Genomic DNA, 16,911 nt, shown 5'->3' with positions numbered 1-16,911 from the left:
AACTCCTCTGAGAATAATTGCCTTCAGGAGAATCTCATGTCCTTTTTCTACCTGTGCTCTTTTCACAGCACTCTCCTCTAAACCAGAATCCACTACCACCACCACCACCACACCAGGAGACCACCACACTTCAATTAAGACCGCAGCCTCAAAATCCACTACGCCCCCCGCCCGCTCCCAAGTCAAATCACCGCTATCACCTTTGTTGTCTTCTTCCGGTCCGCTATACAGAACCCCCAAGCCCTCGCACTCTCCCCGCTCAATTTGTCCTAATGATTCTCCCTCCACTGGTCGCTCATTAACATCCGAAGAGTGCGATTTCTATCCGAAAATCTCCCCTGCGCTCAGAACCACTTTCACCCTCACGCCATCCAGCTCAGTCGAATCGGCGCTACTCCCTAAAATATCATCACGCAACTCAACAGGAAGTAGGGTTGAATCTCCAAGGCTATGTCAGCGTTCAATATTAGATCAAGACGCTGTCCAATCGGATAACGAGAGTCCGATTTCTCCAAGTCCATCCAAAACGTCATCAAGAAGTTGTCCGCGCAAGTCCGTGGATTTGTCGATGAATAGATCAAGCTTATCTGGTGATGATACTCGAGGGGATAGTGAAGTTTGTCTCACATCGCAGCATGATGTGACTGGCTGCGAATCAATGTCCAAACAACGCAAGCAACACTTCTTATCTGATCTGTCCCCGGATGACAACAACACCAGTGGCCTCACAGGAAAACATGGGGCTATGTCAGCAGGTGAGTGAGAGCCTTAAAAAAGTCTTATATTATGTTGTCCAAGTCTTATTTTTTCACAAAGGTCTTAATTTCATTAGCCAGTTTTTTTGTATACTCAACAAGCTGTACTACATTGTTAAACGAATGGAGGAAAAAGAAAAAGAAAACAACGTGATATGACATAACGTGAATGAACATCTAATTTGGAGTATTCTTTGGTGTCATCAGTAGAGTGGAGGAAGACGCTGGATGGATCATGGGGAAGTGTAGGTTTAATCCGCAGTGCTTTAAGATTCTAGATGTAGTAGTTGGTTAGTCATTATTAGAGTTGGATCTGGTGTTTTTCACTCCCGCATAATGGGTGCGATGTTGGTCTTAATTTTCATTTAAGTGGTCTTAAAAAGGTCTTCAAAAGTCATAAATTTGGGGCAGTCAAACCAGGGGATACCCTTAATAAGTCCTGGTCTCACTCTTGATCACCCAAAAGTCTACATGAGCACATCTCCGAACCCGTCCCGACACTCAGTCCTGGTTCAGTCCTGGTTCAGTCCTGGTTCAGTCCTGGTTTAGTCCTGGTTTAGACCTGTTTTAGTCCTGGTTTAGACCTGTTTTAGTCCTGGTTTAGTCCTGGTTTAGCCCTGGTTCAGTTCGTATGTGGTACAAAAGATCGACATCGCAGTTTAAGTCACGTAAACTGAAAAAATGAATCGTTATCCATTTTTTCATTTTGGTTTTGGAGAGAAATAATGAAGAAAACATATATATATATATTTTTTTTTTCATTTTCTAATTTATGGTTTTATTTTGAAAAACAAATGAACAAATGATACACAGATTCTAATCACATGATGGAAGTTTATTCTGTTAATCATTGAAGATGTTAAAGGCACTGTATCTTTTTTGTTTATCTGAACCTGTTTGCGTCAAAGTTATTCCTCACTTACATATCTGTTCTGTTGAAAGACAAGTTTTGTAATAAGAAATAATAAGGAATATTTTTGGCTGAATGAATTAAACACACACACACACACTCATTTAATTGCTGTTAAAAATGACATCGTGCTTATGCCTGCTATATGGTTATAATCTATGACATTGGTGGATCAGTGTGTTATAATTTGGGCATTTTAAATCACAATATTGATCTAAAACAATTTCGTACAGAAAATAAAACGAGCCCGCTGACACTTAAAACCTTTCTTTCACTCAATGCCGGATCACCATGGGTCTCATTTCTCTTTCCTCGCTTCCTTCTCCTTGATTCCTCTCCTCGATTCTACAGGAACTGGGTGAAGAAGTCCCACCCACAGAGGAGACACAGCGAGAAGTGAGAGGATATACACTCCTCACTGACACCAATAAAGTTTGATTCTTTTATCTGATGTCTGCCTCCTGAAGCCTCCCTCATGTTTACACCTTCATTCCGTGGTTGTTTTTGGGACACCACTTAATATGACATGTTTGATTGACAGCTGACAAGTGGAGGATCGAGGAGAGGAATCAAGGAGAAGGAAGCGAGGAAAGAGAAATGAGACTCGAGCCCTACCTGAAGCCTAATTGTGTGGGGACCTCCTATTCTGCAGATAACGCTAGCAAGCAGAAGATCTTTTTCATTTGTTCCAAAATGATTGCCCAATCCTACGCGTATCACCGACTAAGAAAACAAAATTGGAGAATGGAGCGAGTATAGAGCGTTGGGCGTATAGCGGTGTTGCAGTGATGTCTTACAGGAGTTTAAAGATTAATCAAACATGCACAGGAAATGAGAATTGGAAACTAACAGCTGCGGTTTTCAATCGGTCTCAGCTGACCTATTTCTTTTATTAAGTAGTAAGTCTTAGATAAATAGTGCGATGTAAAATGTGTATCCACGGGTGTCATACATTATAACTCTATAGCAGACAAAATCGTGAAACAATCGCGAAATTAAATCATGGTTTAAAAGGCCTGCATAGTGATACGTGTGGGAATGAAAGTTAAAGAGCAATGAGTTAGAAATCTTCCCTAAAAAGTTTGGGCAAGACTGCTATTAAGCGATCACTGCTGTGTTAAATAAGGGTCCAAATCGATACAGGCAGCTAATCATGGCTGTGGTCTCTTTTTATTGGAGAATAGTGCTTGTGGATATCGCTAACGGCTCCTGTCACAGCTAATTTAAATCTCACTATAAAAAGCTTCGTGGCCATGTTTATTTTTTTATATTGATTTGAGCTTTAAGTAAATACCTGACACTATGCTACATCAGACAGGGAGGTAATTACAGAGTGAAGAATGGCCCGATTCCCCAGTGTTCTGTCTACACATTCTGAATCAATAGCAACTTTCATACTTGCGAATAATTGTTTTGCGTAGGTTTAAATTTGATTACAGAGCCCAGAATTGCTTTTGTTATGTTGACATATTTAGAGTTTAATTTAATATAAAGTTGTTTTCTTGAAATATAAAACACATATTGATTGTTTTATTCTCATTTCTTTTCATCTTAGGTAATGCAAAAGAATCAACGTTCGCTCTGATCCAAGAGTACCGCAATGCCCTGAAGTCAAGACAAGGTTTGCATAAATATAATAGAAACATTTTAATAATGCTTATATGCAAAGCACTCTTCTTCAGTAAGCTATTGATGCACAGACTTCACACACACATACAGCAACATCAAATACAATATTGTGCTATATACCGAAGATGACAGCAAAACGAAGGCAATAAAAACAGACCAATAATTACACATATTGTTTGTTATTGTTTGAATGATCCTATATTTTTCAGACTCAAGTTTTCAGCTCTGACAACAACTTTTGGTGGTAACCCAGGAACCTCGCATTTGTAATTTTAAAATCCACTCTCCTTCACCGGACTTATTCAAATCAGAAGATGCACTACTTTCTTGGCAGTCCACTACCTGCTTGTCTCCAGGAAGATGTTATTGATTTGACTCTGAATCTCCATACTGTGGCATTAAACTTAGCTATTTTTTATTTATTCTATTACACATATTTATTGTTAAAAAACATTTTGAAAAAGCCGAGCCACATACAAGCTGAGTCACATCTCTGCAGATCTGACCTGGACCTTGGCCTGATGGTGTCATCTACTAATCCATGTATCATTCGTTCATTTGTTTTTCAAAATAAAACCAAAAATATGAGATGCTGAACTTTTGCGCCACATACGGACTGAACCAGGACTCAACCAGGCCTATACCAGGCCTAAAACAGGTCTAAAACAGGTCTAAACCAGGACTAAATCAGGACTAAACCAGGACTAAACCGATCTCAGTCCCGATCTCAGTCCTGGTCTCAGTCCCGGTCTGGTCTTGGTCGGGCCTTGGTCTGGTCCTGGGCTCAGTCCCAGTCTGGTCCCAGTCTCAGTCCTGGTCTCAGTCCAGATTATGTTCCGGTCTGGTCCCGGTATCAGTCCCAGTTTCAGCTCTGGTCTGGTCCCAATCTAAGTTCTGGTCTCAGTCCCGGTCTCAGTTCTGGTCCCAGTCTAAGTCCTGTTCTCAGTCCAGATTTTGTTCTGGTCTGGTCCCGGTCTCAGTCCCGGTCTCAGTTCTGGTCTGGTCCCGGTCAAAGTCCTGATCTCAGTCCTGATCTCAGTCCTGATCTCAGTCCTGGTTTAGTCCTGGTTTAGTCCTGGTTCAGTCTGTATGCGGTGCAAAAGTCCGGCATTGCAGTTTAAGACTTAAATCATGGAAACGGGAAACGGCCTTTACCGCTTTGTGTGTGTGTTTTGTCTGTGTCCTTACAGACCCTGTAAAGTTAAAATTGTGAAGTCCCTGGGATAGTGCATAGAAACGAAATTGACACAAAAAAAAAAGAACTGCATTAAAACAGTCTTTATTATTACATTAAAATGAATCTGAACTGTTGTTTGCAGACAGTGAAGATGAGATGTCCAGCGACAGCCTGGACTTGACCCTGTGTGAGGAAGACTCTGCAGATGATGAAGAGCTCGGAGCCCAGGGCCGTGTGGAGCGCCGCAGGTCCACAGATGACAGAGGGAGTCCTGCCAGTGCACATTTACACCACCACAGTGCCTTTGGTCCCCGCGCACATGAAGAGGGAGAGAGGGATTTGTCCGCTGATCAGGCCCAGCAGCTGTCAAGACCAGCGCGGGTAACATTCTTCTACATTTCCACTCCACTTTCACTTTAGGTTTGAGAAAATGGCAGCTATTTCTTAACTCTGGGCTTTCACAAACACAGCATTCTTACTTTTTGTGATTCATAGTTTTGGATATGATACTATGTTTGATTTGATGTTAAGAATAAATATGGCAGTGTCTAAATAATTCCCTATTGTAAGAAATACCAACTCTTCTGATCTTTGAAGCTACACAGAGTTATTGGTGGTGGTCAAAGGGGGCGATGGCGCAGGTTGGCAGCCTCACTTCCATCAGTCTACCCCAGGGCAGCTTTGGCTACAATAGTTCATCACTACCAGGTGTAGAGTTAATGCATAATTTAACACAAAGGGCGTTTCAGTTTTCAAAGAAGCGCTATATAAAATAAATCCAGTATTATTTAGTAACATGTCAACTAATATTACTGATAGTACTTAACTGCTGCAGGTGCTGATTGTAATAAGTTTTTTGTTTGGTTTGTTCCACCGAAAGATGAGCACAATTCCATTTCAACAAGTTTGAAGAAATGTCTTGCCTAAGGACACAATCACAGTTTTCATTGTTGGTAGCCGGGACCAAGTTACCTGGCGAATTCAGAATGATATCTCCCAGTATTTTTTATTCAGAGCTCTACTTTACTTTTGGTTCACTCTACTTTACTTCTACTTCAGTGACAGAAGTGAAACCCCATGTCAATCCCATGTGATATTTATTTTTTCCTCATAAGCAGCCATATTTGTTTTGATACAGACAGATCTTGCATTTCCCTGATTGACTAATTCAGTGTTTCTCAAACCTTTTTTCTGGGGACCCATATTTTCGTCACAAACCTTTGCGAAACAGGTCAATAGAAATTATTCGTAAATCTCTAAATAAAGGTGGATTTGACCTTTATTGAAATTAATGAGGATATTTTCTTGTTGACTGAGTGATCGTGTGTCCCTGAACCATTAGTATTACTCAGGTTTTAAACAATGAAAAGCAGTCATTGATTCAGCAATAAAAAATATCCATAAGTCGCCTATTTTGACATAAAATGTAGCCCATTTCTTTTTGTTTTCAACATTCAATTGAACCAGCAATATTGGAACAAAACAGTCAATAAAATAATTACAAAAGGATTAGAAATGATACAAAACACATGTTAACATTTCATCATTTTTAATGAGATAAGTGGGCCTGTCTGCGTCTTTGTAGCACGTTCCAGTCTGGGGTGCAGGAGAAGAGTGCAACATGATGTACATGCAGATCTTGACAAGGCGATCCCCAAAAAAATCTCTTGCGACCCACCTGAGTCTTTGGGAAACAATGGGCTAATCCACCTGTCAGTCATGCTCATTTGAACTCAGGGAGATTCAACAGTGTCTAGACTCCGACCTTCGTAAAGTATTGAAGAAGTGAGAATTATGGATGCCAGGCGAGGGACCGAACACTAAGTTTGCAATTTACATGGGCAAAGGTACATTTTGTATGGTAGCTGTATTAAATTATTGGTTTGACTTCTCCTAGGGCTGATTAATGCTCAGAGTACAGGTTCTGAAGTCATTACCCTTCCCAGACACTGTGCAGACAAAAATCCCGTTCTTATTGTAGCATACCAGCAATATCAGAAAAGTCTTGTAGCTCTCTAATTACTTTACATTATTCATCTGTAGCAGAGAGATACCTACAGGTCTGGCGTTAAAGGTGCACGCCACAGTGAGAGGAAGAGAGAGGATTACAGAGACAATGCACGGACAGTCCCCAATGACCTATCAGCCGTTTAATGGTACGAATCCTTTATGTAAGAATAGAGAAGCCAGGGCACCCTTGTACTTTATTAAAAACCCAGGCTAAAATAAGATACGTGATTTTACAGATGGCGGTTAAGATTAGCAAGTCATTACCCAGCTTTGTCCATTTCTATATTCACTTACTTGGTATTTTTATTGCTCCTTTTTAGCTCTTGCAAAGTATTTATTGTTTTGTTAACAGAGAAAGATTATTGTACCTGGGATATAATGTAAATAAATGCCAGTCACGAAGCATCAGTAAAGGAGTTCAACCTTTGAGGAAGCACGTAGATTTAAAATTCTACAATTTATTGCCATTGTCACAAGTAACAATGAAATTATATTAGAGCATCAGTCAATCAGAATGGCTTGGATTGTATTTGGGCTTGTGGCTTTTAGAGAGCGGGTATTACACTTCTATGGTGTGTTAATTGCGAACACATAACATTGTTTTGAAAATGACATATTGCCGTAAAAATATGTTTAATAAGTTTAGTTTTTGAGTCCAACTGAGTCTGTCCTCCATTTGCTGTGACTATTATCACAACACAATTGCTAATCCACTACTGCACACTCGCTGCATTAGGATTATGAAGTTGTATAGTGTGGTTTTGTATCATGCTTTTGTTTATTTAGAGTGAATTTCTGTGGAGGAGCATGGGTGACATAGCCTTGTGGTCTGGACCTTGGACAGGATTGTGCATTGAAAGCAGGGGCCGATGCCCTGCTTTAGCCTGGGGGGCTAAAGGATACTGTTTACCCAGAGCCCGTTGCAAGGAGGGGCCCCTCACACAGACTGTAATGTGCATTTTTCATCATCAGACAACATGTAGTGCGAGCTCACCAAGATGATTTGTACCAAGGACCTAGAATTTGGTGCTACAAGATTACTCAAACATGCATGGATGACATCTAATCCTTCTTCAGGCTTGTTCTTCAGGGAACAACGTTACAACATGGTAGAAATATACCCTTCTTTAAAATAGAACATACATAAAAAATACATTTTGCCCATTTAATTATAATAATTTTATGAGTTTGGTTTATAAAGACCTTTTGTATATTGAATTATTCATTCACTCCACACTTTATCATGATAAGCTACTACTGCCATTACCAATTTGCGCCAGCAGCACCTCTCATTACCAATCACTCACTCAAACACCACAATCATTCCTAGGAAAGATGGGTAAAATACCTTAGCCAAGGACACAACGGCAGAATGAATTGATCCAAGCTGACATTGAACCACCAACATTGTAGAACATACAGTATCTGAAGTACAGCCATGTGGATTCACATGCAAGTGTAGTGACTATACTAGTGCAGTAGTTAAAAAAAGTAGTTTAGGTCTTAAATCTGATATGATTTCAAAATGGCAAATCAAAACAACATAACTGTTCGGAATAAGGAAATGTACATTAGGGGTGTCAAAAGTATCAAATATCAGATACTAACTAACTATCAACACTGAAAAAGTCATGAAATTAAATTAATCTTTGCTTAAAATAATCTTGAGCTGTGTCAAAATAAGACCAGAATGTTTTTAATTATTGAAGTGGCATTGGTATTGAGTATCGAGTCTATTCTTTAGTATCGAAATCGACTTTTAGTACTGTGACAACGCTAATGTAGACACAACCAATTAGCTCTCAGGTCATATCCAGGTCAGTTACTCAAGGGCCATTGTTGTTGTTCTGTCTCTGTTCCATTGTTATGCTCGGCCATCCTCGATCACACCTCCCTCCTTTTCACTACCAGGCCACTGCTGCGTCCTGTAGAGCTATGGCGGGAATGTTAATATGTTCCATCTAATCTTAGCCACACAGAGCTTCCTCGTCTCACTGGAGGACATTGCAAACACTGCTAACTCACCGACATGTTTGGAGATACCCACAAGAGCTTAAGGGGTTAATTACAAAGTCACTAATCAGTGACATTTCCTCCAGTTAGAATACAAAATGAAGTTAAATACACACCTTAACTTGCTTTTTACACATGAAATTGTCATTCAGAAATAAGCTGCTGGGTTTCGTTTGACAAGTTAATGATTGATGAAGCTGAAGAGCTGAATTTAACCTGAAATGACTGTATTTTCTACTCTGTGCCTTTTACACGTTTGCCTGCCAGATTCTTTGCAGTATCAGTACCCGTGCAGTAGTGTGGGGTAAACTAATCAGACAAGCTAGCAGAACAAAATGACCCCAGAAAGGTGACAGCAAATCTCTAGAATAAGTAATTAGTCTTGGGTTTCTGGTCCAAAACTCAATTTATAGGGTACCAAATTATCATAAAATGACAAGCCAATAAAAGCCTGTGTGCTAGGAGACTTCAATGCACTTAAATGCGACACATGGTTACTGCGATGTGTACAGATGAACAAATATGAAATAAATGAGAAGAGCTAAGAGATCAGATGGACATCCTGTGCACAGTAGAAAGTACTTAGCTAAAGATACACTGTGTATCCATGGAGACGAGTGAGCTGACAGAAAAGTTATGCACCGTTAAGTGGACTTGGCCAGTTGATCTCGTCACAGTATTACTTAACGTTCACAAATGATTTTGTCTTTTCTTTGACCCAGGTGATCCACTCTTTTAGATCCTGGTCTGATTCAGATTCTGACGGCTCCAGTGATGACAGTCCTTCTCCGCATTCTGACATTTCCCCCAATTTCCATCTGAAAAGCTCTGACGCAGTGCACCAAAACCGAACATCACTGAACTCGTCCACCTCAACAGGTAATCCTTCTTTATAACTCCTTATTTCTACTATCGCATATGCTCTCTTTGTTTACTTTCTGACTATTATGCATTGTTGGTATGCTTATTGAGGCCTTTGCTTTGACTTCTTATGTTTAAGAACTTAAAATAATACCCATACAGACAATAGACATCCAATTCCTACTGATGTTTCTCCTGTACTTGTAACGTATGTTAGCAGTCCACCTACTGTTTTGCATTTGGCAAAAAAAAACAAACAAAAAAAACAAAACAACTTGGCACGCAGTTGTAATGAACATGATTTCATGGAAGAAATTTAAAATCTGGTAATGATTCGTGGCCATAACAGCACAGACAAACTCCAAACTTCTACCTGTAACGTAACAATCATGGGAAATTTAAAGAAAAAAAAAAATAAAATTGCATGCTTTTTGAGTTTTTAGAAGGAGTGGATTTTACTAGTTTGATCAAACAAAATTCAAACAAGCTAAATACAACTTTAGATATGTTTTAAATGAGGGAAAATTGTTACAACAATGTTAAAAGCTCAAAAAAGTAATTGAATAATATACTTCTCTTATACAGTCCACGAGGCAGCCCCACTATTATTTGTCTTTCCCCAGAGATTAGATTCTAAAGATTACTTCCATGTACAACTTTTTTTTTTTTTTTCAAATTTGCCTGCGGATACTTTCCAATTTGCAAACCTTATTCCTATCACAAAGGCCTCATAATAGGATATAAAGCAAATATGTTAAAACAGAGAGCTTACAAGAGGGATGAAAATGAGTTTTTAAACCCAGAGGAGCGACGTCTGCTTGTTGGAAAAAAACTGGAGAGGAGGGACAATGCGGATAATTTAGCAGCGGCTAGTTCCTCGGGGAGTTTTCCTCAAATGCCTCTCTTGTTTTGCAGTGACTCGCCGTATTAAACCTATGCGATTCTCTATTCAAATATTTGTATTAGTCTTCGGGTTAAGCTTCTTTAATATAGTCCACTCCCAAAAGCCACACACACATCGGCGCCATGTTATTCTTGCGTAAGTCCCAGCTGAGCAGACCAGATAATAGCGTCTATGTCCTTTGCTTAAGTTTTCTATGACTTCCTTTAAACATGAAGAAATTAAAGGCTTAAAATGTCCTCTCTGCAATGTCATCCTCTTATTCCAGCACTTACGCCATCAAGACAGGCTAACCTTAAAAGAGCACAGCAATTTAGGGAGCACAGTACTATTTGGAAATTGTTGTTATTGGAAATTAGCGAACGCAATACCCATATCGCATTTCTAATCGTCAATGATAAACTGGGGTCTTTTTAATCAAGGTCTGCAGCCAGTCCTCTGTCAGTAAAAGCATGTGGTCTGGAGCAGAGTTTAGAGGGAAAAAAAAGATCATTTGTTTTAGGCAGTGTCAGATAAAATTCTCAGTTTTCTTACTTAAATAAAAGTATACAGATAGATATATAGAAAGGTAAAAAGTTATTTCAGTAGAAGTAAAAGAATCACATGGAAAATAACACGTTTCTGTTTAAAAATGTACTTTAAGAGATTTTTAGAAGATTAAAGCATCAAATGTAGTGATTTTGAAGTGATTTAATTTAATTCAATGTTCTAGCTGTTTTTGTATTTATTTTTGTATTTATTTATTTTTATTTTTTTTATTTATTTATTTCATTCATAAAGCATAAAAAGACATCGACAGTGTCACAACATCAAACACACAAGAAATGAATGAAAAGGAGCAGAAAGAAGAAAAAATCTTATGTTATCTGCCCCCCTTTCCTTTTTCAAGACAAGACATCAACACCGATCGTCATTAACATTCCATATTAGTTCAGGCACAATTACTGATCAATTGCAAACAGAAAATCTTCATTATTATACACAACTTAGTTTTCTTTTTCATACAGACACAGTGCATTCGATTTTATATGTTTTTTAAATATCATCATTGTTCTTGATTCTTTTATTTCTTTGTCAAGACTATTCCATAAGTTAACTCCTTTCACAGCGACACTTCGCTCCATAACCTTGGTTCTGAATCTGTTTTTTTTAAAACATGTAGGTTCCTTTTAAATTGTAGTGGCTTGTTCTCATCTCAAACAGTTTTTGAATATTTACAGGTAATACATTGCACTTTGCTTTATACATGACTTTGAGGATACTTAAGTCAACAATATCCTGCATTTTCAACACTTTAAGTTGAACAAATATTGGGTTGGATGGCTCTCTACAATGACTGTTGGTGATGATTCTCAAGGCCCTTTTTTGCAAAATAAATAAAGGTTGTAGATAAGTTTTACATGTTGAACCCCAAATTTCCACACAGTACATCAGATATGGTACAATTATAGAGTTAAACAAAGTTAATAATGCTGTACTATTTAGTGAGAACTTTATTTTATGCAGAACAGCAATGGCTTTGGAAATTTTGCCTTTTGTGTAATTTATATGAGATCTCCAGTTTAGACCTTCATCAATCATAAATAACTCCTAAAAATTTGGTTTCATTTACTCTTTGAATCTGTATCCCATCTATTTCTAATGTTATGTTGTCTTTTTTCTTTTTATCATTAAATAAAATGAAATTTGTTTATTTGCTTTGCTCAAAATTGGAATGTTAACTCAGATTAATGTGCTAAAAGTAAGTCTCAAACCATACCAAAAAATACTTTTTACTTTTAAATCCAGACCTAAAAGGTAGTGGAGTAGGAAGTACAGACACCTAAAAATTGTACTTAAGTATTGCGCTTTTATGTTTGTACTTTTTTTGATAAATGGATGGCATGTATATCGGTAATATCGGTGATATCAGAGGATTTCCTCAGATATCGGTATTGGTCCAGTATTGAAAATTTTGCAGATATTTGGCATTGATTTTTTTTCTTGGTGTGCCCTTGTGTCACCCAGTTTGTCTTCAGTGCATCAGATTTCTCTTTTTGAGCAGACAAAATTAATTTATATCCCATCTAACTATATTTTATTTTTACAAAAGTGATAAGGTAATTTGTAAACTTCACTATAACTTAAACATAATTTGCTCTCTAATATAGATTTTAAAAGCTTAATATTGGCAATGTCATCAAATATCGGTTATCAGCTACAATACCAAGATAAATATTGGATATTGGTATCTGCTCAAAAAATTTCGGACCATCCCTTGTAAATGGAAATGATTAAAAGTTAAGTTAATAAATTTAAGAACAATAAAATGTAATCTGAAATTGTGATCGATTAATGCAGAGTGAAAAAATTTTAATCCATTTTTTGTTATATCACCCAGACTACACTGAAAAACCCCACTGCCCCATTCGGAAAACTGCCCTGGGATCTTCTTGCTGTGAGGCTGGGGTGCTAAAAAGCGCAGATATTGTTGCCATGGTTAATTATAAAATGTATAAAATGTAAGTTCGATTCTGGCTTTGATTTTTATGTTGCAGCTTCCATTCTGAAGTTGTAAATCTTCAACGAAAAACAATCCAATTCCAAGTTGACATTGATCGGCGTTCTCTCCGAGGTGCAGTTTTAATGGAAGTCTAGCCATGCGTCTTCAAATTGAATCACAGGAGAAGTTGTATGGATTCGGATCAGATACTGGCATTTCTTGAGGCGCCTCTGCTCTCTGTGCTGTCCAAACGAAGGTTAAATCTCATGCAAAGACTGGACTCATTTATCGTACAAGGTTCACTTTTCAAAAGATATAACTGAGAGGAGATCAAAATGTATTACGTATATCAATCCTTTTATGGTTTATTTAGTGGTTTGAATATGTCAGTTAACCTCAATTTCTGCAGGAAAATTATGCTTATTTTAAAATGTATGATTACAGATTGAAGTTTTAGTAAAAAGTAGGTTGGCATATTGATGAATATTCCAGTTCAGAATTATGATAATGTGGTGTCATAGGAGTCAGGTTTTATTTTAAGTCATTTTAAAACATTCTTGTAATGTATTCATGATTCAATCCAGGTTTAGGTATAGATTTACTGTAGTATTTATTAAACTAGTGGTACTTGTCATGCCCAGAATAACAATACAGGGCAAGTGGACATTCACGTGAACATTTCATGATAACTGTAATTAAAGCACAGGTGACACTTCACCTCCATAAAATAGAAAGTACAGACCATACTTCTGTACATTCTCCACGTGGATTTTACTTTCTGTGCCATACTGCGGTAGCCTGATTCATCAGCCAGTTTCACTTCGTGGAAATCGTGTGACCTCACAGCATTAGGATTTGTTCGCTTGACGATAGGCGGGTAATTTTTTTATTTAACCATTCGCTGCTATTTGGGTGTGACGTATGCAATGCTCCAAATCCCACAGGAAGAAGGGCAATAATGTTTCTCCCCTTAATAAAATTCACCAAACATCCTCTTTGTTCCGGCTTTAAATCCTCGATCTCGGGCATCGTTGCCAAGTGAGAATGTATGGCTTCATCTACATCCATCTCAACGGCTTTGTTTACTGTTGTTGTACCACAAAAGGGACTCAGACAGGCGCTTGATTTTGTTGTCATGGCTTCACAGCTCTTCGCTGATTGGTCGGTGTGTGGTCTACAACTTCCGGGGTTCTTAAAAACCATCTAGTGTATTCCGATTCCTGACCTAGTCACTGGAGAGAAATGAAATTGAGCTTGGTTAATACTGTGGAACTTCAATAGCCAAAAGAAAATTATTTTTAAATTTTTCAGTGTCGTTAATACAAAATGGAAAAAATTATATACTTTTATTTTAGTCTTTTGTTTGGCTAAAATTTTTCACAGTGGAGCTTTACCTATCATGTTTCAGAATCCCTTGCCTTTATTATACTGTACTGTAATATATTCCTCTCTTATAACTTCATCATCTCTTGTGCAGACAAAACACCTGTGCAGCCTTACTTCAGCACAAAAAGTCCCATCTTGTAGAATAATGCCTTCTTCTTGACTTCTCCCTTGAACTTTTTTTACCACCTGGCCCGGACCACATATTTCCTCTGTGGTATTACCTGGGCTCTGTTGAACGTACGAGGCTGACCGAGAGGCACTCCCACAAGGGCAATGCTGCCTCCCTCTCCCCCCTCAGCACCAGGCTCTCGTCAAAACCTCTGCTGTCTGCTCTGCCGTCGTTAACGCTCCAAAGTTAATGAGAGAGAAAGGTTAGAGCCGAACCATATCACCTTGACAACGCCACACATTCATTTATGTGCCTCCATCCCTCTCTGCTATTTTTTTTTTTTTTTTGGCAGCGCTGAGTTCCAACAGGTTTTTTTATGTGTGCTGGCTGCTGTCTTCGCTAGTGGCTTTACTCACCCGGTCAGTTAGAAAATGAGGTAGTTAGGGAGCACTTTGTGTCCGGCCAGTTTAGCAGAGCCACCCCTCGGACAGATGGAGGGACAGGCAATGAGAGAGATGAGGAGAGGAGGTGACTGCCAACACTTAAGCAGTAATAAGCACAGGGACAGGTGGAATGCACTTATTTAAAGCCACAGTAACTTATTAGCAAAAAATAAAACCATGCTTTTTTTCTTTTTGGTTGTGTTTATTGCACTGAAAAACATCCGTCCTTACTCTGAGAGGCCTCGCAACTCCACAAACCTGACTCTTACATGTAATATATAAGGTGAGATGGCTGTGCTCTTAAAAAGAAGTCTCAGTTTTTTAAGTTAGTCGCTCTCACCGTTTTGTTGAAAATCAAACACCTAAACAAGGCCATGAAGGCTTAAGTCCAGTTTGCATTTTTGCTTGAGTTTTCAGACTGTCTAAACACTTTTTGGTCGTGTGTGCTAATTTAAGATTGTGTCACAGAGCTCATCAAATAGAAACACATGTAGAACACCCCTGGCATGATGTCACTGTCATCTGCAGCTATCTGAGTTGCAGCCTCTTTGTTGTGATGACTTTTACAGCGACGTCAGCTCCCATTTTCTAATGTTGAAGTCAGCTGACTTGTTTCTTTTATTAAGTTGTTTTAGTTCAATATTGTCATTTAAAATATGCAAATTATATATTACTACAGTGTGTAGATTAGGGATGTGCAAAAATATCAAAATATCGATATATCGTATTGTTTAATGTGATGATACAGTATTGATTTCGGGGGCTGCTGTATTGATGTATCGCCAAGAGTACTTTTTGGTATATTATTTTGTTACAGTGCTACAGTTTTGTTGTTTGTTTAGTGGAAGGAAACTCGTTTATGCAACACATTTTCACTGTTTTGATGAGTGAAGTGTTTGTGATTCATATTCACTTTGCACAAGAATTGGTTTAACAAAGACTTTTAATATCACAGCCATGAGCTTTCCATTATTTTTATTAAACTGTATCGAATCGATTTGAAATACATCATATCAAACCTAAAGTTCACTGTATCCAGATATGTATCTTATCGTGGCCTATGTATCGTATTGGCAACTTCTTAATGATACCCAGCCCTAGTGTGGATGTAGTTAGTTAATACATTTGCCCACCAACTGGAGGATACGCTGCGCTTTGAGTGCCTTGAAGGTGGAAAAGCGCTATAGAAAAATGTGACCATTGCTCATGCCTATATTGTTGTCTTGTATCCAAAGACGAGTTACTTCAACCCAGGGATACCGGGCTTCAGTGATTAGAGCTGTCTGGAAAAAAAATCCATGTTATGTATTTGTATGTATTTTAAAAAGCTTAAATACTGCCACATTTTACTTTGACAACACATTTAATCATTATTCCCTATGTGAGTTCACACCGCTGCAGCCCACCTCTTTCCGTCCCTTCCTCTTTTCATTTGCAGCTGATTTAAACTAGTTAGTAGATTGTCCCTCTGGTCAATAGCTTTAATTGATTGGCCCAACCACTGGAGAGAGAGGAAAACTGTGGTAATTGTATTTCAGCTGTCCGCAAAGGCTGAACAAGCTTGTTAAATGGGTATTACTATGGTGGAGTTTGCTGGGCGTATTTATTATTGTAATCCACACATATTCCTTATTAAATGCTGGGGTTGTATTGCAGGGACATGCAGAGGTGGGTGGAGTAGTCAAAAATTGGACTTAAGTTAAGAGTACAGAGTATAACATTAGAGTAGAAGTACAAAGCGGTGGTCCAAGACATTACTCAAGTAAAAAAAAATGTATAAGAGGTACTTAAAGAATAACTGTCGGGACAACTGATTTATAAAAATGAGTACCACATTTTTCAGACTATATGTCACACTTTTTTTATGGTTTGGGTGGTCCTGCAACTTACTCTGCAATTTATATATTAAAATTTTCACACTGACAGCCACAAGTCAGTATCTGCTACAACTATTACTCCTGTACCACTGTCACTTCACTCTACTGCGCATGTCCTGCTAAAAGAGCCACTGTCCTGTCTGTATCATGTCAGTCGATCGCAGCATTACTTTTGTACCGATTTAAACAAACTTATTAAGACAACTGAGAAGACTGAACACAAAAGCCCCGAGAAAATCATATTTTGTTTTATTTACAAGCTGAACAGTAATCGAGCAGCAGAAAGAAAGTTTGGAGTGAGCGAGAAACTTGTGACAACCGGGAGGGTGCACCATGCAAATTTCCTGGAAATCATTGG

At 38.3% G+C, this 16,911-nt stretch overlaps 1 protein-coding gene across 1 annotated transcript in view; it reads left to right on the top strand.

Annotated features, from left to right (window-relative positions):
* The window catches only part of LOC129407292 (uncharacterized), a 43,601-nt gene that overhangs the window by 13,424 nt on the left and 13,266 nt on the right, over positions 1-16,911 (top strand). The window contains exons 6-9 of the mRNA XM_055147983.1: positions 69-755; positions 3,221-3,286; positions 4,614-4,852; positions 9,217-9,373. Of these exons, the coding sequence (XP_055003958.1) occupies positions 69-755; positions 3,221-3,286; positions 4,614-4,852; positions 9,217-9,373 (1,149 nt within the window). The remainder of the gene's footprint in view (positions 1-68; positions 756-3,220; positions 3,287-4,613; positions 4,853-9,216; positions 9,374-16,911) is intronic.

The sequence above is a fragment of the Boleophthalmus pectinirostris genome, unplaced genomic scaffold (assembly GCF_026225935.1).
Source record: "Boleophthalmus pectinirostris isolate CB_2022bp ecotype Guang Dong unplaced genomic scaffold, ASM2622593v1 HiC_scaffold_9, whole genome shotgun sequence".
NCBI lineage: Eukaryota > Metazoa > Chordata > Actinopteri > Gobiiformes > Gobiidae > Boleophthalmus > Boleophthalmus pectinirostris.
The sequence above is the reverse complement of the archived record's forward strand: the minus strand, read 5'-3'. Positions and strand labels throughout refer to the sequence as shown.